The sequence below is a fragment of the Pan paniscus genome, chromosome 1 (genome assembly GCF_029289425.2).
Source record: "Pan paniscus chromosome 1, NHGRI_mPanPan1-v2.0_pri, whole genome shotgun sequence".
Classification (NCBI taxonomy): domain Eukaryota; kingdom Metazoa; phylum Chordata; class Mammalia; order Primates; family Hominidae; genus Pan; species Pan paniscus.
The window spans coordinates 37,291,368-37,316,325 of record NC_073249.2 but is presented as its reverse complement, the minus strand read 5'-3'; the positions used below and the strand labels follow the sequence as shown (position 1 = coordinate 37,316,325).

Genomic DNA, 24,958 nt, shown 5'->3' with positions numbered 1-24,958 from the left:
TCAAAACTCTGTCTCAAAAAAAAAAAAGGAACCTAGCAGAGCAAGGCAAAAGTTCAGGTTAAGATCAGAGTAAGAGTTATGCCTAGATTACTCCATTTCTGGGTGATGCTAGGGTTACTCTGAAGAGCACTACGAAGCAACAACCTGACACGGGTTTTCAAAGGCTGGCACACTGACCATTCGACTCTCTAAGCCAGCTTCCAGCCACAGATTTGCTGCTTCTAATCACATTGCCATCTTGAAAATCATGTTCCCCTGCTTTCCCAAGCTTCTAATTGCCACGCCAACCTTTCATTGCTGTCCTGGGCTGCTTATCTTCACTTCTGGCCCTGGCTTGTAAACCCCCTCAGTTAACACATTAATTGGAAGGGTTTAAGTGCTAAGACATAGCCTCTTTTCCCCTGCCCTACTTTTCCCAGCCGGCACCTGCTTCATTGCTTACCACTCTTTCCCTGTGTTTTAGCCAGAGATCTCATAGCACTGTTGAAACCAATAGTCCTCAATCTTGGCTATGCATCATAGCTACTGGGGAGCTTTTCAAGTCCGTGTATCCCCAGTGATTGATTCAATGGGACTGGACCTGTATTTTTACAAAGCTCCAAGTAGGTCTGTTATGTAGCCAGGATTGAGAACCTCTGGTTTAGGCATTATTGAGTGATAAAGTTGATTATCCTTATCCTAAAGAGAAGGAAACCCTACCTATTCTGTCTCAGTTGCTTGCTGCAGTCTCACAAGTCAGCAGGATAATTATAGAGTCAATTTTCTGATCCCTAGAACCTCACCTGTATCCTTGTCAGCAGTAATGAAACTTAACAAACATTGTTTAATAATTCCTTACTACACATTATAGGGGCACTGGGCCTAAAGATGAGTAAACCATTATTAGCTGCCCTCGAGGCTCACAGTCTAGTCTAGGAGGCAGATTCAAAAACTATAGCACACAGCCATTAGCTGTGTAAACAAGGGGCTCTGAGAACCTACTTCCCCTGTGAGAGGAGAGCTCTGTGGGAGAAGAGGAAAGAAGTTGTGAATTCTTCACAGTGGAGTTAACATTGTCATCAGAGCCTTGAAACATGAGAAGAATTTCTGCCTGGCAAAGGAGGAGCTGACTTGGCAAGAAAACCACATGAACAAAGAAATGTGACAGTACACAGCTTGTTCAGGAAGCAACTAGTAGTGTCCTGTAACGTGATCCTAGAATAGCAAAGTACATGATAAGACTGAAAAGGCAGGCTGAGGCCAGATGGCAAACTCTCATATAGAAAGAAGCTGGCTGGGCACGGTGGCTCACGCCTGTAATCCCAATACTTTGGGAGGCCGAGGCAGGCTCATCACCTGAGGTCAGGAGTTCGGTACTAGCCTTGCCAACATGGCAAAACCCCATCTCTACTAAAAATACAAAATTAGCTAGGCATGGTGGCACACGCCTGTAATCCCAGCTACTCGGGAGGCTGAGGCAGGAGAATTGTTTGAATCCAGGAGGCGAAGGTTGCAGTGAGCCGAGATCATGCCACTGCACTCCAGCCTGGGCGACAAGACAAGACTCCGTCTCAAAAAATAAAGAAAGAAGCTGCAAACTGTTAGTTGGCTCCGTATAATTCTTCGAAGGAACTAACTTTAGGAAGCATTTAGGGCAATAACTCCGTCTATGCTACCATGTCATCAAATCTCATATATTGCTTAAGGTCAATAAGGAGTTGGTCCACTTAAGTAGATGAAGTACTAAAGAAAATGGCATGCCATATTTAAATGTGTAGGCCCATATAATGGCATGCTATGCACCTGTTAAAAATAATGCAATGCATCTATGTGTACTTACATGAAGAGACGTAAAAATAAAAGAGCAAATTGCAGAACATGTACAGATATATATATAGTATAATCCATTTGTATTTTGGGGTTTTTTAAGGTCTGATACATATATACCTTTGTATGTGCTAAATAGGCACAGAGAAAATTGTGGAATGCACAAGAATGTAAAAGTGAAATGAAAAAGTTGAAAAGAGGATCCTGTTTCCACCCTCTTCCCCTCTGTACTGGTTGAATTTTTTTACCATTAACTTTCATGCTGTTATAATGTAGTTACTGTTTAAAAAACATATACACACACACGTAAATTTGACCCAGCATTTGCTAACCTTCAAAGCTAACAAAATTTCTTTGACCCCCATGGACCACTTCCTCTTTCACCATGACATCCTGAAGGAAGAGGAAATGCCCCAACTTTCCAACACATCAATTTCATACCAGCCTTATCAGTAAATACTCCAGTGTGTGCCATGCAAGTTTCAGAAACCTAGATACCTGGTTTGTCCCTGTCCCAGCTCTTCCTTCTTCCCCAGTCCTGCCTTGTTAATCGGCATATTATAGGACTCATAAAATTTTAGGACTTTCTGCCCTAAATGTACACTTTGACCCACTTAAATGGAACAGATGACTGTGGCAGCTGTGCAGTGACTATTAACCTGCACCGAGGAGTGCAGCAAATGAAAACTTCCTTTTCTGCTGAAAAAATAGCTGTTATCAAGCTCTAGAGCATTAGTGTGAGAACCATAACCAGAGGCTTCATGAATAGGTCCCTGTTACTAAGTCCTTTTCATGGCATCTTATGACAAAATGGGGTTTTTCAGTAATGATCCTTATTAAAAGAGCAGTATCATTTTGGCTGGTTCTAAACATATGGTTGATGAGAAAAGTTTAGGCAAAAGTCAATTTGTAGAATTTCTCTCTCTCAAGGCAAGACTGCTTTAGGAGTGAAAAGCACAGGGTAAAAAAAGGACAGGATAATTAACTGACTAAAGTGAGTACTTGCCAATCTTTCTTTATGCTAAAAGAGAGATTGCATTTTTATATCAGCCCATCCTAAATTCAGCTGGATATAAATGCAATTAGGTAATTAAACTGAATTAAAAATTATAGTTAACAATTCAAAGGCTTTGTGACTGAGAAATAAATAAATGCCCTTGTTATTTGAAGACAGGAATGCTATTTCAGCAATCTAGAAAGCTCAGAAGGAAATTGAGAAAGTGTTGTCTGTGGTAGGGCCCGAGAGGGAAGAAGCATGAAGTTCATAAAAATTTGCCTGAAGTATTTGCCATTGTGTGTAAACAAAGGGACAGGTACACATACAGAAGTCCTATTTACTAAGTTTGATTTGATTTACAGAGAGCAAGCACTGAGATTCTGAATGTTTTTTGCCTTGTGGAAAATAGTAGTCATTTGTAAAATAAAGTGGGAAGCCATGTGAGGCCTGATAACCTTAACAAATAATTGATTGAATGGCTTCTTGTGAAAAGAAAAACTATCTCCTTTAACAGATATAGAATCTGAGTCCAAAGAGATAAAGGGTTATGCCCAAGTCACATAGTAAGTGATTGTGCCAGGTTTTAGATCTGTGCATTCCTGTTTGAGAGCCCCTGTGCAGTGCCTTTCTGCCCTAGCATTGCTCAACAGTTTATATAAGAATGCTAATGGCAGCGTTAAATGTGTTGTAGAATACCTATACCTTAGAATACATTGTAGCTATTAAAAATGATAAATCTGTATTAATGTGGGAAATGTTCACAATATATTAAGAAGCAGGTTATTCCTAATTTTAAAATGGACAAAGGGCCAGAATAGACGTTTCTCAAAAGAAGACATACAAATGCCCAACAGGTATATGAAAAACTGCTCAGCATCACCAATCATCAGGGAAATGTAAATCAAAACCACAATGAGATATCCCCTCACACCTGTTAGGATAGCTTTTATCAAAAAGACAAAAGGTAACAAGTATTGGTAAGGATGTGGAGAAAAGGGAACCCTTGTACACTGGTGGGAATGTAAATTAGTATAGCCATTATGGAAAACAGAATGGCAGTTTCTCAAAAAATTAAAAATAGAACTACCATATGATCCAGCAATTTCACTTTTGGGTATATATCCAAAAAAGTGATCGCAGTATGTGGAAGCGATACCTGCACTCCAATGTTCACTGCAGCACTATTCACAATAGCCAAGATACGGAATCACCTAAGTATTCATCAACAGATAAAGACAATATGATGTATATACACAATGGACTACTATTCAGCCTTGAAAAAGAAGAAAGTTAATGTCATTTGCAACAATAGGGATGAACCTGAAAGACATTATGCTAGGAGAAATAAGCCAGACAGAGAAAGACAAATACTGCATGATCTCACTTGTGGAATCTTAAAAAGTTGAACTCATAGGAGCAGAGAGTAGAATAACGTACTATGTACTTGAAAATTGCTGAGTAGATTTTAAATGTTCTCACCACAAAAATATATGAAGTGATGTTAGTTGGCTTGATTTAATCATTCTACAATGTATGCATGTATCAAACCATCACATTATAGCCTATATACACAATAAAAATAAATTTGCTTGAGATAAAATATTATGAAATAGTATATATATAGTGATCTCTCCTTTTTTAAAAAATTTCAATAGTTTTGGGGGAACTGGTGATGTTTGATTACATGGATAGGTACTTTAGTGGTGATTTCTGAAATTTGGTGCACCCATCACCCAAGTGGTGTACGCTGTAACCAATGTGTAGTCTTTTATCCCTTACCTCCCTCCCACCTTGAGTCCCCAAAGTCCGTTGTATCATTCTTATGCCTTTGCGTCCTCATAGCTTAGCTCCCACTTATAAGTGAGAACATACGATGTTTGGTTCCATTCTTGAGCTACTTCACTTAGAATAATGGTCTCCAGGCCAGGCGCAATGGCTCATGCCTGTAATCCTAGCACTTTGGGAGGCCAAGGCAGGTGGATCACCTGAGGTCAGGAATTCAAGACCAGTCTGGCCAACATAGTGAAACCCCCCTCTACTAAAAATACAAAACTTAGGTGTGGTGGTGCATGCCTGTAGTCCCAGCTACTTGGGAGGCTGAGTCAGGAGAATTGCTTGAACCTGGGAGATGGAGGTTGAGGTTGTAGCAAGCCAAGATCGTGCCACTGCACTCCAGCCTGGGTGACAGAGTGAGACTCCATCTAAAAAAAAAAAAAGATAATGGTCTCCAACCCCATCCTGGTTCCTGCAAATGCCATTATTTCAATTCCATTTTATGGCTAAGTAGTATTCCATGGTATATATATACACCACGTTTTCTTTATCCACTTGTTGATTGAAGGGCATTTGGGCTGATTCCACATTTTTGCAGTTGCAAATTATGTTGCTATAAACATGCATGTGCAAGTGTTTTTTTCATATAGTAACTTTTTTTCCTCTGGGTAGATACCCAGTAGTGGGATTGCTGGATCAAATGGTAGATCTACTTTTAGTTCTTTACAGAATTTCTGTACTGTCTTCCATAGTGGTTGTACTAGTTTACATTCCCACCAGCAGTGTAAAAGTGTTCCCTTTCCACCACATCCACCCCAATTATGGCCATTCTTGCAGGAGTAAGGTGGTATTGCATTGTGGTTTTATTTACATTTCCCTGATTATTAGTGATGTTGAGCATTTTTTCATAAGTTTGATGGCCCTGTGTATATCTGTTTTTTGAGAATTGTCTATTCATGTCCTTAGCCCACTTTTTGATGGGATTATTTGGGTTTTTTTCCTTGCTGATTTTAAAACCGGAAAAGTTCCCTTGTCCCCCTTGCAGGGCGTGCGATGAGGGTATGGCTTCCTTCTTCAATGCCCCGCTGCTCAGACCTCTATGGGAGCATACAGATGGGCAGGCTGTGGGGCTCTGACCCCACAGCAGTGTCTGGGGGTGAATGTTTATAGCTCCTGAAGCCCCAGTGGGTGTGTGTTACAGTGTGCTCTTTTAGTTTTGCTGTCTATAGGCGGCTTGTGTTAAGCAGCTCTATTAGACCCCTGCCTTATCGCAAGGACAGAGGGCTTTCTGTATCCCGGGGTTCTTGCCTTGGTGTACCAGAAGACTCGGATCACATGTGGGCTTGGAGAATTTGAGTGCAAGGTTCCACTGAGCAGAAGTAGCTTTCCGCAGATGGGGGAGCCAGAAGGGAAATGGTTTTCCCCTGGAGTTGGGCCCTTGGCGGCCCCAGTTCTCCTCCGACTGCCCCGACCAAACTGCATCATTCCACCGGTTGATGCCCTGCTGGCCTGCCGGACTGCCTATGCCTGTCAGTGTGCTCTTTTGCCAGCGTGCTTCTCAACGTCTGCTTGACGACCAGCCACTTGTGTCTTTCTCTGCCCATGTGTTCCTCACAACATCCAGCCACCATGTGTTCCTGCTAGGGTCTTGGGGGTTTTTATAGGCACCGGATGGGGGCGTGGCAGGCCAAGGTGGTCTTGGGAAATGCAACATTTGGGCAGGAAATGCCTGTCCTCACCTAGGTCTGTGGGGATGGAGCCCTAGCCAGGGATCACACCTTCTTCTGCCCAACACTTCCTTCCCCCATTCCGTATCATTTAAAGGGACCATGCTCTTCCCTTCCCAGCACTCCCGTATCAATTTTTTTGAGTTCCTTGTAGATTCTGGATAATAGTCCTTTGTTGGTTGCATAGATTGTGAAGACTTTCTCCCACTCTGTGGGTTCTTTGTTTACTTTGCTGATTATTTCTTTTGCTGTGCAGAAGCTTTTTAGTTTAATTAAGTCCCATCTATTTATCTTTGTTTTTCTTGCATTTGCTTTTGGGTTCTTGGTCATGAACTCTTTGCTAGGCCATGTCTAGATGAGTTTTTCCCATGTTATCTTCTAGAGTTTTTATGGTTTCAGGTCTTAGATGTAAGTCTTTGGTCCATCTGGAGTTGATTTTTGTATAAGGTGAGAGATGAGGATCCAGTTTCATTCTCCTACATGTGGCTTGCCAGTTATCCCAGCACCATGTGTTGAATAGGGTGTCCTTTCCCCACCTCATGTTTTTGTTTGCTTTGTTGAAGATTATTTGTCTGTAAGTATTTAGTTTTATTTCTGGGTTCTCTGTTCTATTCCATTGGTCTATGTGCCTATTTTTATACCAGTGCCGTGCTATTTGAGTGACTATAGCCTTGTAGTGTAGTTTGAAGTCAGATAATGTGATGCCTGCAGATTTGTTCTTTTTGCTTAGTCTTGCTTTGGCTATGTGGGCTGTTTTTTGGTTCCATATGACGTTTCAGATTGTTTTTTCTAGTTCTGTGAAGAATGATGATGGTATTTTGATGGGAATTGCTTTGAATTTGTAGATTGCTTTTAGCAGTATAGTTATTTTCACAGCATTGATTCTACTCATCCTTGAGCGTAGGTTGTGTTTTTCCATTTGTTTGTGTCATCTGATTTCTTTTAGCAGTGTTTTGTAGTTTTCCTTGTAGAGGTCTTTTACTTCCTTAGTTAGGTATATTCCTAGGTTTTGCAGCTATTGTAAAAGAGGTTGAGTTGTTGATTTGATTTGCAGCTTGTTTGCTGTTGTTGTATAGCAGTACTACTGATTTATGTACATTGATTTTGTATCCTGAAACCTAACAGAATTCATTTATCAGATCTAGGAGCTTTTTGGATGAGTTTTTAGGGTTTTCTAGGTATACAATCATATCATTTACTAACAGTGACAGGTTGACTTCCTCTTTACCAATGTGGATGCCTTTTAATTTCTCTTTTCTGACTGACTGTGGCTGGCTAGGGCTTCCACTACTATGTTGAATAGAAGTGGTGAAAGTGGGCATCCCTTGTCTTTTTCCAGTTCTCATGGGGAATGCTTTCAACTTTTCCCCGTTCAGTATAACGTTGGCTGTGGGTTTGTCATGGATGGCTTTTATTACCTTAAAGTATGTTCCTTCTATGCTGATTTTGCTGAGGGTTTTCATCATAAAGGGATGCTGGATTTTGTCAGATGTTTTTTCTGCTTCTATTGAAGTGATCATGTGTTTTTGTTTGTTTTTCTCTTAGAGTTTCGCTCTTGTTGCCCAGGCTGGGGTGCAGTGGTACCATCTCAGCTCACTGCAACCTCCACCACCCAGGTTCAAGGGATTCTCCTGCCTCAGCCTCCCAAGTAGCTGAGATACCACGTCTGGCTAATTTTTGTATTTTTAGATGGGGTTTCACCATGTTGGCCAGGCTGGTCTCAAACTCCGGACCTCAAGTGATCTGCCCTCCTCGGCCTCCCAAAGTGCTGGGATTACAGGCATGAGCCACCGCACCCGGCCTGATTTTTGTTTTTAATTCTGTTTATATGGTGTATCACATGTATTGACTTGTGTATATTAAACTATCCCTGCATCCCTGGTTTGAAATCCATTTGATCATGGTAGATTATCTTTTTGATATACTGTTGGATTTGGTTAGCTAGTATTTTGTTGAGGATTTTTGCATCTATGTTCATCAGGGATATTGGTCTGTAGTTTTCTTTTTTGTCATGTCCTTTCCTGGTTTTGGTATTAGAGTGATACTGGCTTCATAGGATGATTTAAGGAGGATTCCCTCTTTCTCTTTTGGAATGGTTTCAGTAAGATTGGTACCAGTTCTTCTTTGAATGTCTGATAGATTTCAGCAGTGAATCCATCTGGTCCTGGACTTTTTCTTCTTGGCAATTTTTTTATTACCATTTCAATCTAAGTGCTTGTTATTGGTCTGTTCAGAGTTCTTATTTCTTCCTGGTTTAATCTCGGAGGGTTGTATATTTCCAGGAATTTATCCATCTCCTCTAGGTTTTCTAGTTTGTGAGCATAAATGTGTTCATAGTAGCCTTGAATGATCTTTTGTATTTCTGTGGTATTCGTTGTTAGTATTTCCTGTTTCATTTCTAATTGAACTTATTTGGATCTTCTCTCTTCTTTTCTTGGTTAATCTCACTAATGGGCTATCAATTTTGTTTATCTTTTCAAAGAACCAGCTTTTTGTTTCATTTATCTTTTGTATTTTGTTGTTGTTGTTTCAATTTTATTAAGTTCTACTCTGGTCTTTGTTATATCTTTCCTCCTCCTGGGTTTGGGTTTGGTTTGTTCTTATTTCTCTAGTTCTTGAGGTGTGACCTTAGATTGTCAATTTGTGCTCCTTCAGACTTTTTGATCTAGGCACTTAATGCTGTGAACTTTCCTCTTAGCACTGCTTTTGCTGTATCTTAGAGGTTTTGTTAGGTTGTGTCACTTTTTTCATTCAGTTCAAAGAATTTTTTAATTTCCAGCTTGATTTTGATTTCATTATTGACCCAAAGATCATTCAGGAGCAGATTATTTAATGTTGCATGGTTCTAAGAATTCCCTTTGGAGTTGACTTCCAATTTTATTCCACTGTGGTCTGAGAGAGTACTTGATATAATTTTGATTTTCTTAAATTTATTGAGACTTGTTTTGTGGCCTGTCATATGGTCTCTATCTTGGAGAATGTTCCATGAATGTTCTGATGAATAGAATGTATATTCTGCAGTTGTTGGGTAGAATGTTCTGTAAATACCTGTTAAGTCCATTTGTTCTAGGGTATAAGTCCATTGTTTCTATGTTGACTTACTGTATTGAAGTCCCCCACTATGAGATGAGATTCTATTTTTGTGTATTTCGAGGTTTTGCTCTAAGATTTAGAACTCCTTTTAGCAGTTTTTGTAAACTATGCTGGCTTGGTAGTGGCAAATTCTCTCAGCGTTTGAAAAAGACTTTCATCTTTTCTTCATTTATGAAGCTTAGTTTCACTGGATACAAAATTCTAGGCTGATAATTATTTTGTCAGCTAATAATTATTTAATAAGGCTAAAGATAAGACCTTTATCCCCTCTAGCTTGTAGGGTATCTGCTGTTAATCTGATAGGTTTTTCCTTTACAGGTTACCTGATGCTTTTGCCTCCCAGCTCTTAAGATTTTTTCCTTCATCTTGACTTTAGATAGCCTGATGACTGTGTGTCTAGGTGATGATCTTTTTGTGATGAATTTCCTGGGTGTTCTTTGAGCTTCTTGTATTTGGATGTCTAGATCTCGAGCAAGGCCAGAGAAGTTTTTATTCTTTTGCCTTTGTCTTTGTTGGATTGGGTTAATTCAAGAGTCTTGTCTTTGAGCTCCAAAATTCTTTCTTCTACTTGTTTGGTTCTATTGTTAAAACTTTCCAGTGTATTTTGTATTTCTCTAAATGTGTCTTTCATTTCCAGAAGTCATGATTGTTTTTTATTTATGATATCTATTTCTCTGGAGATTTTTTTCATCTACATCCTGTTTTGTTTTGTTTTTAAAATTAAGTTGGTTTTCATCTTTCTCTGGTGCCTCCTTGAGTAGCTTAATAATTGACCTTCTAAATTCTTTTCTGGCAATTCAAAGATTTATTATTGGTTTGGATCCATTGCTGGTAAGCTAGTATAATCTTTTAGGGGTGGTTATAGAACCTTGTTTTGTCATATTACCAGAATTGTTTTTCTGGTTCCTTCTCGTTTGGGTGGACTGTCAGAAGAAAGATCTGGGACTCAATGTGTGCTGTTTAAATTCTTTTGTCCCACAGAGTGATCCCTTGGTGTGGTGCTCTCCCCCTTCCCTAGGGGTGGGGCTTTCTGAGAGCTGGACTGCAGTGATTGTTATTGCTCTTCTGGGTTGAGCCACCCAGCAGAGCTACTGGGTTCTAGGCTGGTACTGGAGAGTGTCTGCTAAGAGTCCTGTGATGTGATCTGTCTTCAGGTCTGTATGCCATGGATACTAGCACCTGCTCTGATGGAGGTGGTAGGAAGGGAGTGAAGTGGACTGTGTGAGAGTACTTGGTTGTAGTTTTATTTAGTGTACTGGTTGTCTTGAATGCTAGTTATACTAGCACTGAAGTTATTACATGGACAGACTCAGGACCTCTGGTTGGCCAAGATGTTACAGGCAGTAGAATTAGCTGTTATTTTCTGCTTTCTTGGAGCAGGGTTGTTCTGTTGAATTGCTGTAATGGCTTGAATTGGTTGGCCTCCAGCCAGGAGGTGGCACTTTCAAGAGAGTATCAACTGCAGTAGTATAGCGGGGGATATAAGCTTGCCTTACGGTTTCCTGGATAGGTTTTCGGGCTTCTCAGGCAATGAGCAGGGCCCCACGAGTTTTTGTCTTTTGTTTACGGCACCAGGGCGGTTAGAGAAAGACCATCTGGTGGGGGCAGGGATAGTATGTCTGAGCTCAGACTCCTTGGGCAGGGCTTGCTGTGGCCTCTGGGCGATGGGAGTGGTGGTTAACAGGCCAATGGAGTTACGTTCTAAGGGAGATTATGGCTGCCTCTGCTGCTTCATACACATCACCAGGGAAATAAGGGAAAGCCGGAAGTGACAGACCACAGCCAGCAAGGCCAGTCTCACTCCTGTAGTGCTTCCCCAACAGCCAAGAGAACCAAATTTATATCCATGCCTCCAGTGCACAGGGTGGAGATCTTGCCCTAGACTACAAACCTCCCCGCCGAGAAAGCAAGCAGGGCTGTTAGGCCTTGTCCATCTGCCTGCCACAGCTTCTGTGCTCATATCTGCACTTCCTGTTTGTCCCATCCCCCTACAGATTCTGCCCAGGAAAATTCACGCTTAGTTGAAATCATTACAAAGTTCAGCTGAAAGTCTCCTTCTCCCTATGGTCCTTCCCCAATTCCATTGGCTGCCCTCTCCAAAGACCCCTGTGAGATAGTCAGAAATGGTTTCCCTGGGGACCAGGAGTGCCTACAGGGCTCTTCCTGCTGCTGCTTCTACTTTTATATTTTGTTTGGCTCTCTAAATTCATTTCAGTTCTCCTTCTCCCATGATCTGGATCCTCAGTGAGGATGTGTGCAGAAGTGGACTTTACCCCTCTCACACTGTTTTTTGTTTGTTTGTTTGTTTTGAAACGGAGTCTCGCTGTCAGGCAGGCTGGAGTGCAGTGCGTGCGATCTTGGCTCACTGCAACTTCCACCTCCCAGGTTCAAGCAACTCTTCTGCCTCAGCCTCCCGAGTAGCTGGGACTACAGGTGCACACCACCATGCCTGGCTAATTTTTGTATTTTTAGTAGAGACAGGGTTTCACCATGTTGGCCAGGCTAGTCTTGAACTCCTGACCTCAAGTGATCCACCCACCTCGGCCTCCCATAGTGCTGGGATTACAGGCATGAGCCACCACACCCGGCCACCCTCTCACACTTTGGACCTTGAGAGCTTGTTTGGAGGTTCTAGCAGGGGAGCACATTTACTCATATACCCTTGACTGAAGACTGGTTCTCCTCTTATCAGGGATGGTTGTCCTCTTCGACCAAGCACACAGCTTCGGGAGCCCTCTCACACTTTGGGCACTCAATTTTTCTGCTGTCTTGTGGATTTTGCAGCAGCAAGCCACTTCTTTCAAAGGATCTGTTAATTCTTTTGTTTTTTCTGGTATGTTCCTGCGATAGTTCTTGGAGCCAAAGTTCACTATGTGAGTCTCCACATGCTGTTCTGTCTGTCTGAGTGGCAAATTAGTCCTGCCTCCTATCTGCCACTTTCCCCTTAAATCAGTCTCATTTTTGTAAAGAAAAAAGTTGAGATGTATAGTATGTATCACATGCACAAATATAGAAAGTATGCTAAACATGGTTTACGTAAGTGCTTTAAATTTTTTCTCTTTATGTTTTTTGGTATTTTGTCGATTTTTACAAGTATATATTTTATGATGGGATAGTTGGGAGGTTGGTGACTTGGAAAAGAGAAAGGAAAATGATAAAAGGGTGTGGTTGGAATCAAGTGATGTATACCTACTTACTGGCAAATTGACCCTTAGATGATTAGGTTAGCTATGATTTTTCTTGATGAGAATTTAGGGACTTTGTATGGCTTTCACTTCTGATCTTCATGATCCTCTCCTCTTTTTCAGTAACAGTAACAAGTAGCCAGAGTACTCCTGCCAAAGCCCCCAGGGTAAAGTGCAATCCATCCAATTCTTCCCCGTCATCCGCAGCTTGTGCCCCAAGCTGTGCTGGAGACCTCCCTCTTCCTTCAAATACTCCTACGTTCTCTATTAAAACCTCTCCTGCCAAGGCCCGGTCTCCCATCAACAGAAGAGGCTCTGTCTCCTCCGTCTCTCCCAAGCCACCTTCATCTTTCAAGATGTCGATTAGAAACTGGGTGACCCGAACACCTTCCTCATCACCACCCATCACTCCACCTGCTTCGGAGACCAAGATCATGTCTCCAAGAAAAGCCCTTATTCCTGTGAGCCAGAAGTCATCCCAAGCAGAGGCTTGCTCTGAGTCTAGAAATAGAGTAAAGAGGAGGCTAGACTCAAGCTGTCTGGAGAGTGTGAAACAAAAGTGTGTGAAGAGTTGTAACTGTGTGACTGAGCTTGATGGCCAAGTTGAAAATCTTCATTTGGATCTGTGCTGCCTTGCTGGTAACCAGGAAGACCTTAGTAAGGACTCTCTAGGTCCTACCAAATCAAGCAAAATTGAAGGAGCTGGTACAAGTATCTCAGAGCCTCCGTCTCCTGTCAGTCCGTATGCTTCAGAAAGCTGTGGAACGCTACCTCTTCCTTTGAGACCTTGTGGAGAAGGGTCTGAAATGGTAGGCAAAGAGAATAGTTCCCCAGAGAATAAAAACTGGTTGTTGGCCATGGCAGCCAAACGGAAGGCTGAGAATCCATCTCCACGAAGTCCGTCATCCCAGACACCCAATTCCAGGAGACAGAGCGGAAAGACATTGCCAAGCCCGGTAAGTCAGCAGTGGTGGGAAGATACATTTCCTAACTTAAAAGGGGCCAGGCACCCAGATGTCTCAAGTCAGGATGCTTTTTTTTTTTTTTTTTTAAGAAAGAAATCTATTTATTCCTAGTGCTGCCAAATTCAGCACATAAATACAAAACAAATTTTGCATGGGCCATATTTTTAGTAAAAATTTTTTATGCTAAGAAACTATTTTTGTTTGTCTGAAATTCAAATGTAACTGAATGTGCTGTATTTTATCTGGCAACTCTACTTACTCCCATTAAAATCCCTCCTGTCAGGGTCCATACTCCTCAGCCCTGTTGCCTGATTGACTAAAGCCTTCATCATGCTCCAGGATATCAATTCAAAAATATCTCCCCTCTCCTGTTAGACAGTATGCCATCCTCTTTTTATAGATAAAGCTGTTGTTCATGGGAAAGTTGCCAACATCCATAAGTAGATTTCCAGTTTGTAATTCCATTTTGTGATTATTTAAAATACAGTGAAACTTAGATACTTACAAAACAATTTGAGTGCAGAATCTTTCTAGATTTTTATGACTTCTCTGCAATCTTTTATAATCATTTTGCCACACCACAGTAATACTTTTGACACCTATATCTATTCTTTTTAACATTCAGTGTAGTGTCACTTATCTTTTTAGGACTCATTTCATTGACTGACTTAATATTTAAATTAGATAATATCAGTCATCAGTGATTGATGGCAGAAATAGGTTTGTGAACCTTGAAAAACAAGATTCATTACAGTGGTGGAGGCAGAAGTAGCTGAGTGCATTGGGTGAGCTATGGGCACCAGTCAGAGAATAAAAAGCTTCTATTGTTTGCATGTGAAGGGGAGATGGGTTAAGGAAGTTTCCACTGTACTTCACAGTAGCTCTTGTGGTGGCGGGATGATTGAAATAGAATCCAGAATCATGATCAGCATCATCTGCCATTTTAAAGGGCAGAAGCTAGATAACCAACCTTAGGCCAGTTTGAGTTTAAAAAGTGTTCATAACCCCCACCTGCTCTCATGAAGACCTATCCCATAATTTTAGAAAAATAAACTGATAGATTTTAAAGACAACTTAGTACACAAACTGCAATCAAGACCTTGCTGTAGAAAGTGGAGAAAAAAGACAGTTATAAGGAATCTTTCCTTCTCTCAAAATTATGACTGCTCTTTATCCCTAGCCAAAATTTCTATTTTTTTTTTTCAAGGGAGCTGGTCTCAGCTATGTGTTAGCAGAAAAGTAGTTTCAATGAAAAACTATTTTCACTGATACATAAATCTTAAAATCTTTAGAAAGTAGAAATAGTGTGCTGGTCTTGTAATTTATTTGAAGCTAACATTTCTTAAAAATTTTTTACTTTTATATGATGATAATGTCAACCTTCAGAAGAGAGTAACTTCTTCCATTTGAATACCTATCTTGTTTATAAATTGGGGGGGCTGATTTATTCATTTATTTCAAAAAGGATAGTAATTGTAACTTATTTGTTTCTTATTAGGAGACTTAGCTAGTAAATGTTTTCTATTCACATAAGAAGTCTATGCCTTCTTTCCCTACATATCATCTGTTAAGTTTTTACTATAGTCAGTACAAATCAGCCAAAAGAGACATTGCCATTGAAAGTATTTGGAGCTGAAAGCAGGCTAAACAATGAAATTTCTGGCAGCCTAATTTAAGGTATGCCTTAGTAATAACTTAGTAACAGTTGAACTTCAAGGAAATCTCTGAAATCTAAACTTTCTTCTTCTAGGTCACCATCACGCCCAGCTCCATGAGGAAAATCTGCACATACTTCCATAGAAAGTCCCAGGAGGACTTCTGTGGTCCTGAACACTCAACAGAATTATAGATTCTAATCTGAGTGAGTTACTGAGCTTTGGTCCACTAAAACAAGATGAAAAATACAAGAGTGACTCTATAACTCTGGTCTTTAAGAAAGCTGCCTTTTCATTTTTAGACAAAATCTTTTCAACGCTGAAATGTACCTAATCTGGTTCTACTACCATAATGTATATGCAGCTTCCCGAGGATGAATGCTGTGTTTAAATTTCATAAAGTAAATTTGTCACTCTAGCATTTTGAATGAATAGTCTTCACTTTTTAAATTATTCATCTTCTCTATAATAATGACATCCCAGTTCATGGAGGCAAAAAACAAGTTTCTTGTTATCCTGAAACTTTCTATGCTCAGTGGAAAGTATCTGCCAGCCACAGCATGAGGCCTGTGAAGGCTGACTGAGAAATCCTCTGCTGAAGACCCCTGGTTCTGTTCTGCCTCCAACATGTATAATTTTATTTGAAATACATAATCTTTTCACTATGCTTTTGTGGGGTTTTTTTTAAGTATGTGTAAAAATGTGATGCTCAGATAAGTACATTTATATCAGTTCAGTGTTAAAATGCAGTCTCGAGTTAAAGTCATCTTTATTTTAAATGCAGTGATAAATGTCAACTCTTTGGAGAAACTAGGAGAACAACAACAGAAAGCTGTGTTTGTCTTTTTTCTCTCAAATATATCTCCCGTATGAGATTTCAGGTCCCCATGTTTTCACCAAGCAATCTGCTATGTCAGCCAACCCAACATCACTTTCTACAGGAGGTTATGATTTTTGCCATTTACTAGAGGAAGATGTTTTATAAAATCAATTTGGGGTTTGAATTCAGGTGCAGTCATCAGTTCTTTAGGGGCTGCAATGTTTTAAAAAAAATAAGTCATCAGATTTTAAGAAAAAAGTGATGATTTCTTATTGATATTTTTGTAACAGAATATAGCTCTTAACTGAAAATCCAGAACCAGAAACATAAATCTTGAGTTTCTTTTCATGTACATAAAAAGCAATAGCCTTTTAGTATAGATAGCCCTGAGCCAAAAAGTAATAGAATTTTCTCTAGATATTTAATACAGAGAGTGTATAGACTGACTCTAAGTTAATAATGTGCAAAATATCTTAAACATCCCTCCCCTTATTCAACAATTATGTATCAGTGATCTTGAACCATTGTTTTATATTTTTCACCTTTGTAACCTCATGGGAAGAGGCTTTACATACTTTCTATGTACTATTTACTTAGAAGGGAGCCTCCTTCCAGTCATGAAACTTCATTTGTTTTATCCGTATCCCTGAGGACTGTGTAGACTTTATGTCAGTTTTTGTCATTATTTGAAAATCTATTCTGACAACTTTTTAATTCCTTTGATCTTATAAGTTAAAGCTGTAACAACTGAAATTGCATGGATCAAGTAAGCATAGTTTTATCCAGGGAGAAAAATAAAAGGAAGCCATAGAATTTCTCTGGTCAAAACCAAGCACACCATAGCCTTAACTGAATATTTAGGAAGTCTGCCTAATCTGCTTATATTTGGTGTCTGTTTTTTGACTGTTGGGCTTTGGGAAGATGTTATTTATGACCAATATCTGCCAGTAACGCTGTTTATCTCACTTGCTTTGAAAGTCAATGGGGGAAAAAATCCATGAAAAAGAAAAAGATTGATAAAGTAGATGATTTTGTTTGTATCCCTACACATCTCCTGGCAGCCCTACTGAGTGAAATTGGGATACATTTGGCTGTCAGAAATTATACCGAGTCTACTGGGTATAACATGTCTCACTTGGAAAGCTAGTACTTTTAAATGGGTGCCAAAGGTCAACTGTAATGAGATAATTATCCCTGCCTGTGTCCATGTCAGACTTTGAGCTGATCCTGAATAATAAAGCCTTTTACCTTATCTGATGTCCTTTTCTGAGCTTTTTGCATTACCTAGAAGCAGTCTACAAAAAAGAACTATAGTAGTCAAGAATCCCTTCTACTTGTTCATTAAAATGTTTATTCCCAAAGTTATAATCTATTTCAAGCTGAAAGAGCTTTTAATAAAAAACATCTTGCTTGGATCAGACCTTGAGCATTTAAGATGGCTTGGATTACTTGATAAAGCAGGGTGGAGTGATGTAGTTCTTTTTCTAAACAAGTATTTCCAGCACAAACTTTTCCATTTGAATACATTCCAAGCACTATTGCTAGGATCCCGTATTAGAGTTTGCTTTTGGCTGTTTCAACACGGGCCCTTAATTAAATTTTGTGAGGATGACTGATTAGTCTCTTCAAATGTCTCTTCATCTGGACTGCACATTTAACTGATGTTGGATCAATACCATGTGTAGCTACTCTTGTGTTGAGGGTCAGCCCATTATCCCCATCCCCAGCCCTAACAGCTTAAAACGGCTTTAACTCCCATCTTGAAATTAGCCTATGGCCATGTTCATAACATAGGTAGTGTGTGGGTTCAACAAATGCTTTTTGAGAGCCTGTCATAGCCAACACACTACTGCTTTTAAGTCTGTTTTTCTGCTTTTCCTAGTCCCTAGTTCCTTTTACATTGCTCTTAAAGCAAAGGCCAAGTAGTCTAACAGAGAAAAATAAATTCCACAACTAAGATAGTGTGGGCAACATTTTACAAATGTGTGTCAGAAGACAGACTGAGTGAAAACATTGTACTAGAAAAACTGAGTTAATTTCCTCCCTATGGCAATTCAACACAAGTGGTTTCTGCTTCATAATTCCATAAAGGGCTAAATGTAGGCCCAGTTGAGCTCTTGCGGTAGATCTCATTGCTTCTCACACAGGTCTTCACAGGGAATTCTTTGCCTGCCCTAGGTTTGGATCATGCCACATTACCAGTTAACCCATTACTCATAAAATTCTCAGGGATTATGGTAAAAAAATTGGATTATGCATCAGTTCTTTAGATATTGGTTGGAAGTTATAGGCAGGCTGAACACATTTTGTTGGACTTGAGTTAAGTTTAATGCTTTGATGCCTGGAATACGACCCCAGCTTGTTATAAGTTAACCATTTTGTTCCCTAAAGTGGTAGCAAAACCTGTTTTATTTCTGAGCTGTGTTTGAGTGCAAGCTAAAAAGTGTAGGGGTTGTTAAGAAATGATATAAGATAAATTCAGCCTTTAAAAAAGAAATCACCTGAGCATATTAAGCAGCTTGTTTATATTGGTATGCCTGCAGCAAGCATATACATCACAAATGAGAGATATTATGTTATTAAAGAACAGGCTTACTTGATCCCCAAAGTTCATCCCTTGCTAAGCCAGGAAAGAGGATTTTTAGGGTATGCAACTAGGTTCTTTACTTTGAATGTAAAAGGTTTAATATTCCATTTGTACTCCATTTCTCTTTAATTTCCTTAACTTGCCACATGCCCCTTTGTTTTGACATTCTGAATAGTTTATATTCAAGCCATTTTGTGAAATATGAATAGCACATTTCAAAATGCCTTTGATTGGAAGGCGTTTAAGTCAGCCAACATTTACATATCACCTGGGTGCCAAGCCCTGTGTGTGAGGCACCTGGTCTGCAAAGAGTTCCTTTATTTTCAGTTGCCAAAGGAGTCACTTTAATACTTCAGTAGGCCAGAGTCAGCATTTGAGAGAAACAGCAAAGATCAGATTTCAAGTCCTTTGAGTAAAGTTGTTTGTAATCAGCTATTATGTAGCAAGTACTGTCTAGAAGCCTACTTTTCCTCCAGGAACTTAATTCAGCAGCTGCTTAGAACTTTTAACTTCTCAAAGTAAAATACTTTTTGGATACATGTTTTTATTATATTCCTTATAAGGTTATAAATAATGGTTGAAAACATGATCCCTAGTGCCACACTGTCTAGCTTTAAATCCAAGCCCTAACTGTGTCCGTGGACAAGTTACTTAACCCTTCTGTGAATGGGTTTCCTACCTTAAAATGGAATTATGTGGGGCCGGACACAGTGGCTTATGCCTGTAATCCCAGCACTTTGGGAGGCCGAGGCGGGCAGATCACAAGGTCAGGCGATTGAGACCACCCTGGCCAACATGGTGAAACCCCATCTCTACTAAAAATACAAAAATTAGCTGGGCTTGGTGGTTCACGCCTGTAATCCCAGCCACTCGGAAGGCTGAGGCAGGAGAATCACTTGAACCAGGGAGTCAAGTGGTTGCAGTGAGCCGAGGTTGTGCCACTGCACTCCAGCCTGATGACAGAGCGAGACTCCGTCTAAAAAAAAAAAAAAAAAAAGGATTTTTGTGGTTATTACATGTAAAGCTCTTAGGACAGTGCCTGGCACATAATACCTAATGTTTTATTGAACAGTTGCTGTTAGCTGTTAAGTATGGAGGGCAAGAGTTATTATCTATATTCAATACATGGACATAAAAGTTTAGCTCATTCCTGTTCCCTTTCCACTAACAGCTGCAGTCTGCAAAGGTCTTCACAAATCAGAATCAACTGGTAATTAAAAAAAAAAAACAACAAAAGCATAAATGTTGCCTGGACCTCCCAGTCCCAGCACTTTTCAAAAGGAGCAAGTAGGTCTGTGGGGAAAAATTAAGTTTGAAATTCATGACTTTGTCTTACCAGGTACACATGAAAATTACGGAGATTATTTCGTATGTGGCCTGTAGCCACTGTTCAAAGAGACCATAATCTTCAAATCTATATCCTGAACTCTTAAACAAACCAAAGCCTTTGCTCACACAAAGCCCACCCTCCCATTTCCTGACTGCTGCCCCCAGCTCTGCTACATTGTTTAAGATGTGATCACCTTTAGAGAGGAAGCTGCAGCTGCTGGTCTTTAGAGCCAAGAGCCAACTCGTACTCGCTTGTTAGGCTATTGTGCTCTCTTGCTCATGAGCAGACAAATAAAATAGGTAAAGCTCAAAACAAGCCATGTTGCTGTCTGTTAGTAGTAGGATACAAAAGAAGATTCAAACATTTCATTGAAGTATAATGAAGACTCTAGATTCTTTGCTCTCACTTGATGAGATTCTTCCCCAGGCTACTCTGTTTTTGATGCCAATAAAACTTGTCATTCTCACATCAGTGTGAAAATACCAGCCCTGAAAGTTTGCTTGATATTTTGGTGTATAAATCCAACATTGGGGTTTCAGCTGTCATCTAAGCATTGAATTTATGCTGCCACTGATGCTATTAGGGACCCTAGTTTCCAATTTACAGGAACTTAAGGAATGTGGTATGCTTTTATTAGAAGCTGGTATCTGCTCCTGCAAATAGTCCTGCCACCTTGTATCCCCTTCATGGGTTTGTGCCAGTTATCAATTCAAATGAAGATGTTAAGAGCTGGGTTGTTTTTTTCTTGATAACAACCTTGCTTACTTCTGAAGTCAAGGTCTAAAAGTAATTATACAAATCAACCCTTTATCAATATATTACCACATGATATATGTTACTGAAACAAAACTAAACCATCTGGCCTTGCTATGTTGACATGGAGTTAGCAAATATTGTTATACCACGTCACTTGATAATCATTCAGGATGACTGTTAATTTCTCTTTCACCTTTCCCCCATCTTCTGCAATATATTCAAACACAATTTTCCAAGAATTATTTGATAAGAAGCATAAGGAGGATTTATTAAATGTAACTGAAATAACTTATTAGTGGTTCAGGAACTGAGAAATTAAAATCCAGTGGGCATTGTTGCCTCTATAAGAGGCAACATTCAGCCCAATCGTTAATGTCAAGTTGGAAATGCTGCTTCCTCAAAAGCCGTTTTGGATTTAGACAGTTTTATATGGCAGTAAGAGACTCAGAGTCCAAAAATCAATGTCTTCACAAAGAGGAAGACAAGTTAAAACGAACATTAAGATCTTGAGCGTGATTATGATAAACACTTCCCAACTCCCTAATTAGGTAATGAGGTATTGGCCTTGGAGTGCTGCACGTGTAATTAAGTATCTGGCTTTGGAAAACTCTCCTAAAACCAAGAAGTGTAAGTGACAGAGTCTGAAGTTATACACGGAAAGCCTGTAGGATAAGGAAAATTATAATGATTAGAAATAGTTTCTGTTCCAGCCAACTCTCCTGTACAATAAATTGCACAAAGAGAGGATGCTGTTTAGAGCAGCTTGTTAATTTGAGTTATCCTGTTGTGTCCTCTTGCCTTCCTGTTTACGTTGACAGCATTTCTAAGCCCATTTATATTCTCCCTTTTTATGTCATTTTGGCCACTGGACTCATTTGAGTAGTGCATGAAGCCAGGATTGTGGGTTTCATTCCTAAATGGGCCAATTCATTTCACTCTGTGTATTCTGTGGCCACAGGCAGCATCTCACATGCCTGCGCTAGCCAGCCACTCCACAAGGAGGAGTGGACAGAGTTTAGACTTAGTATAAACACTAGATAGAAACTCATAGTAGGTATCCTCACTACACAACCTGAAGGCATTCTCAATGCTGCCTGTCTTTCCTCTTCCTGCCTGAAGACCAAATGTATAAACCTCTTATAATCAAAGTTGTAGATTGTTTCATTTAGTGCACACTCCTATACCCACTTGTAACCCTATAAATGGGTATAATTATTATCCCCATTTTTTTTTCAGATAAGGAAACTAAAACACAAGTTAAATAACTTGCCCAAGGATATGTAGCAAGTGGCAGCTTGTGGATTTGGTCTGACTCAAAGCCCACAGTCTTAATTCCCATCCTAGAGTGTCTGTCCCCTGGCCCTCCCCATCAATCAAATGTGTGCTTTACATTGTCAGTATATTCAAAAGAGAAGAACTCTCAAAATACATTTCCTACTAGAGTAATATATGAAAAAAATATTACTCCTTAGAAGAAACCATTCTTACCTATAGAAGGAAGGGGATATGCAGGACTAGAAGCTAGAATCAGTACTGAGAGTGTTAGAGGAGCACAGGAAGAAGACTGATGAACACAGTGATAGGAAAACAGGAACAAAAGCACAGAAGTTAAAATTAGAAAAAGTGAAGAAAGGCTTTCCCCCAAATATGACGGCAGAGAATGAAGATAAAGATACACATGCCCTCTGACCCAACGATTCCACCCTTCTACCCGAGAGAAGCTCACATGCACTGGGACACGTATAAAGATGTTTGTGGCAGCATCGTTTATGCTAGTGAAAGACTGGAAATAATCCAAATGACCGCAGTAGAATGGATAAACTATGAGATACTCATAACAACAGTATATAATAATGAGATGGAAAAGAATGAACTAGCTACACAACAATGCCAATGAATGGTTAGAATGTTGAGCAAAAGAAGCAAGAAAGAGGAATGTATACAGTATGATTGCATTCAGATCAAGTGTTAACAGAAGACAGGAAATACTAGTATTGAGATATATACATGGGTGGTAAACAGCAAAACAAAATCACGATTTGATTATTATAATGAAACAGTAGTTCCCTCTGGAGGGTCGTGCTTGGGAAGTAACATGAAGGACTTCCTAGGTTATGGCAAGGTTCTGTCTCTTGCCCTGGTTAGTGATTATATGGGTGTTGGCTCTATAATTATATCTTGCACTTATGTTTTATACATTTTTCTATATATGTTTTATGATTCATGATGTTTTTAAAGGGTTTTTTTTAAAAGGAATGAAGATCAGATAGTTCTCTAGAGAAGATAGACAAGAGGTGGGCATTGGGGAGGCCTAGATAGACTTGCTAACAGTTCAAAGGGAATAAGCTACTGGAGTGAGACTGTGGGTCTTCTTGATACTTTCTAAGGAAAACAGGAGAATCCTCTGTTCCCTCAAAGCAGAAGGATAAACTAAGTTGCCTCTCCATGTACTGTCAGGATTCAGTATATTCATTCAGTTTAAAAGAAAAGAATTGTCCCTTCAGCAAAGTGTGCTGTGGCTCAAGCATGGGGTTTGGGATTTTCATAGCTGGGACTGAGCCAGAAGACAGCAAGGGGTGGCCAACAGAGGGAGGTCCCACAGCGTTGCCAGCACTGCAGCATTTGGCGGCCTGTTAAAGTTCCACATCATATGCATTTCCTCCTTTCTCCTTCTTCCCCAGTCTTGTATTTTCTTTCTCTCCTCAAGGTCCACCATCAAATCAATGCAGAAATGGGGCATAGAAATCAAATTCTTATTTTAAAGATACAGAGGGTCGCAAAGCTAGATAGTGGCAGAATCCATGCTGGTATCCTACAGTTTTTGCACCCAGTCCTCTTGATCTATTAGCCATTATCCTCAATACTTTGCTATTCTGGTATTTTGAATATTTTGAATACTTGAATACTTTGCTATTCAAAATGTTTCCTCTGCCTGGAATAGTTTTCCCACCTTATGACTACCTTTAAGCCCTCATTTTTAAAGATCCAGTTCAATCCCTCCACCACTTCCTGTAGGAATTCTTCACAGATTTTCCTAATATAGCTTCCTTCCACTCAGCCCCATAATGTCTGGTTTCAACACTCTGACAGTGCTTAGCACTTTGTCTTAGAATTATTTCTATATTTCCTCCACTAGACTAGTCTCCTCCATATCCAACTGATCTTACTCATCTCTCTATACCCAGTATTGTGCTGGAACTGGCTTATACTCATGACAGCCAATTATTAAATATTCAGGGATTTTGTGAGCTGTTAAAGTGTTAGTAGCCTGATACTCAGTAGTAAATACTCAGTCATGGCAAGAGTATTTACACTATGGAAGGTACAAATCAGGGTCTTTTTTATTTTTTCCTGGAGAGCTAGCTTACCAGCACATCACTGCACATACCCTATCACCACCTGCCTGCCCCTGTGCTTGCTGTAGTGCTTGGCATAGTGGTTGTAAGATGCATGAAGAAGAAAGGCAACCAGTGAAAGTGCAGATCAAAAGGAAAGAGAATTCAAATAGCGTCAGCTCAGGAGCCCAGGGAAGAGAAGTTTCTGAGAAGTGGGTGTTCACTGCTGCAGAGAGGTTGATGAAGATAACTTAAATAAGGCTAAATGAAGCACATCTTTGTCCTTCTCAAGAGCTACTTCAGTAGGATGATAGATATGAAAGATGGCTGGGAATGAAAAAAATACAGGTGGCTAGGAAATGAGCAGTAGATATAAATTCCTTTCAAGACAAGAGAAGGAGTCTTTCTCTTGTTAAACAGCTATTTGCTGAACATCTACTATGTGTCAGGCATTGCATTAAACAAAGACAATACATGGGCCCATCCTCATCTTGCTCCTGGACTCACAGGGCAGACAAACACAAGAACACAATGATAAGTGCTCTGAAGGCATGATCTGGGGGCTGTTGGAGCACGTTAAAATGAGCCTGGGGATCCCAGGAAGTTTGCATACAGAAGCCAACTCTGAGGTTAACTCTGGAGAAAAACAAATTTTCCAGATATTTAAGTGAAGAATTATCCTAGCAAAGGAAATAGCACAATAGCATGAACAGAGGTTTGAGGACATGAGAAAGAATGTCCTGTCTGGGGAACTCTAAGTTATTCCAGTTTCCCTGATGGCTGCAGCAGAGAGAACATGTAAAGAACAGCAGGAGATGAGACTGTGGAGGCAAGCAGGGGTAGGGCACAAAGTCCTGGCATTGCCACCATACTGAGTTTGGGCTTTATCTTGAGGCACTAGACAACTACTGAATGACCAAGCAGGGGAC

General features: G+C 40.0%; 1 protein-coding gene across 3 annotated transcripts in view; it reads left to right on the top strand.

Moving 5' to 3' along the window:
- The window catches only part of DTL (denticleless E3 ubiquitin protein ligase homolog), a 67,044-nt gene extending 51,178 nt beyond the window's left edge, over nucleotides 1–15,866 (top strand). For 2 of the 3 annotated variants that reach the window (XM_003814190.5, XM_055108385.1), the window contains exons 14-15: nucleotides 12,705–13,537; nucleotides 15,297–15,866. In XM_003814190.5, the coding sequence (XP_003814238.1) occupies nucleotides 12,705–13,537; nucleotides 15,297–15,395 (932 nt within the window). In that variant the 3' untranslated portion in view covers nucleotides 15,396–15,866. Of the gene's footprint in view, nucleotides 1–12,704; nucleotides 13,948–15,296 lie in introns of those variants that run through there. The other variant, XM_063597300.1, reaches the window with a different exon arrangement.
- The last annotated feature ends 9,092 nt before the right edge of the window (nucleotides 15,867–24,958 follow it).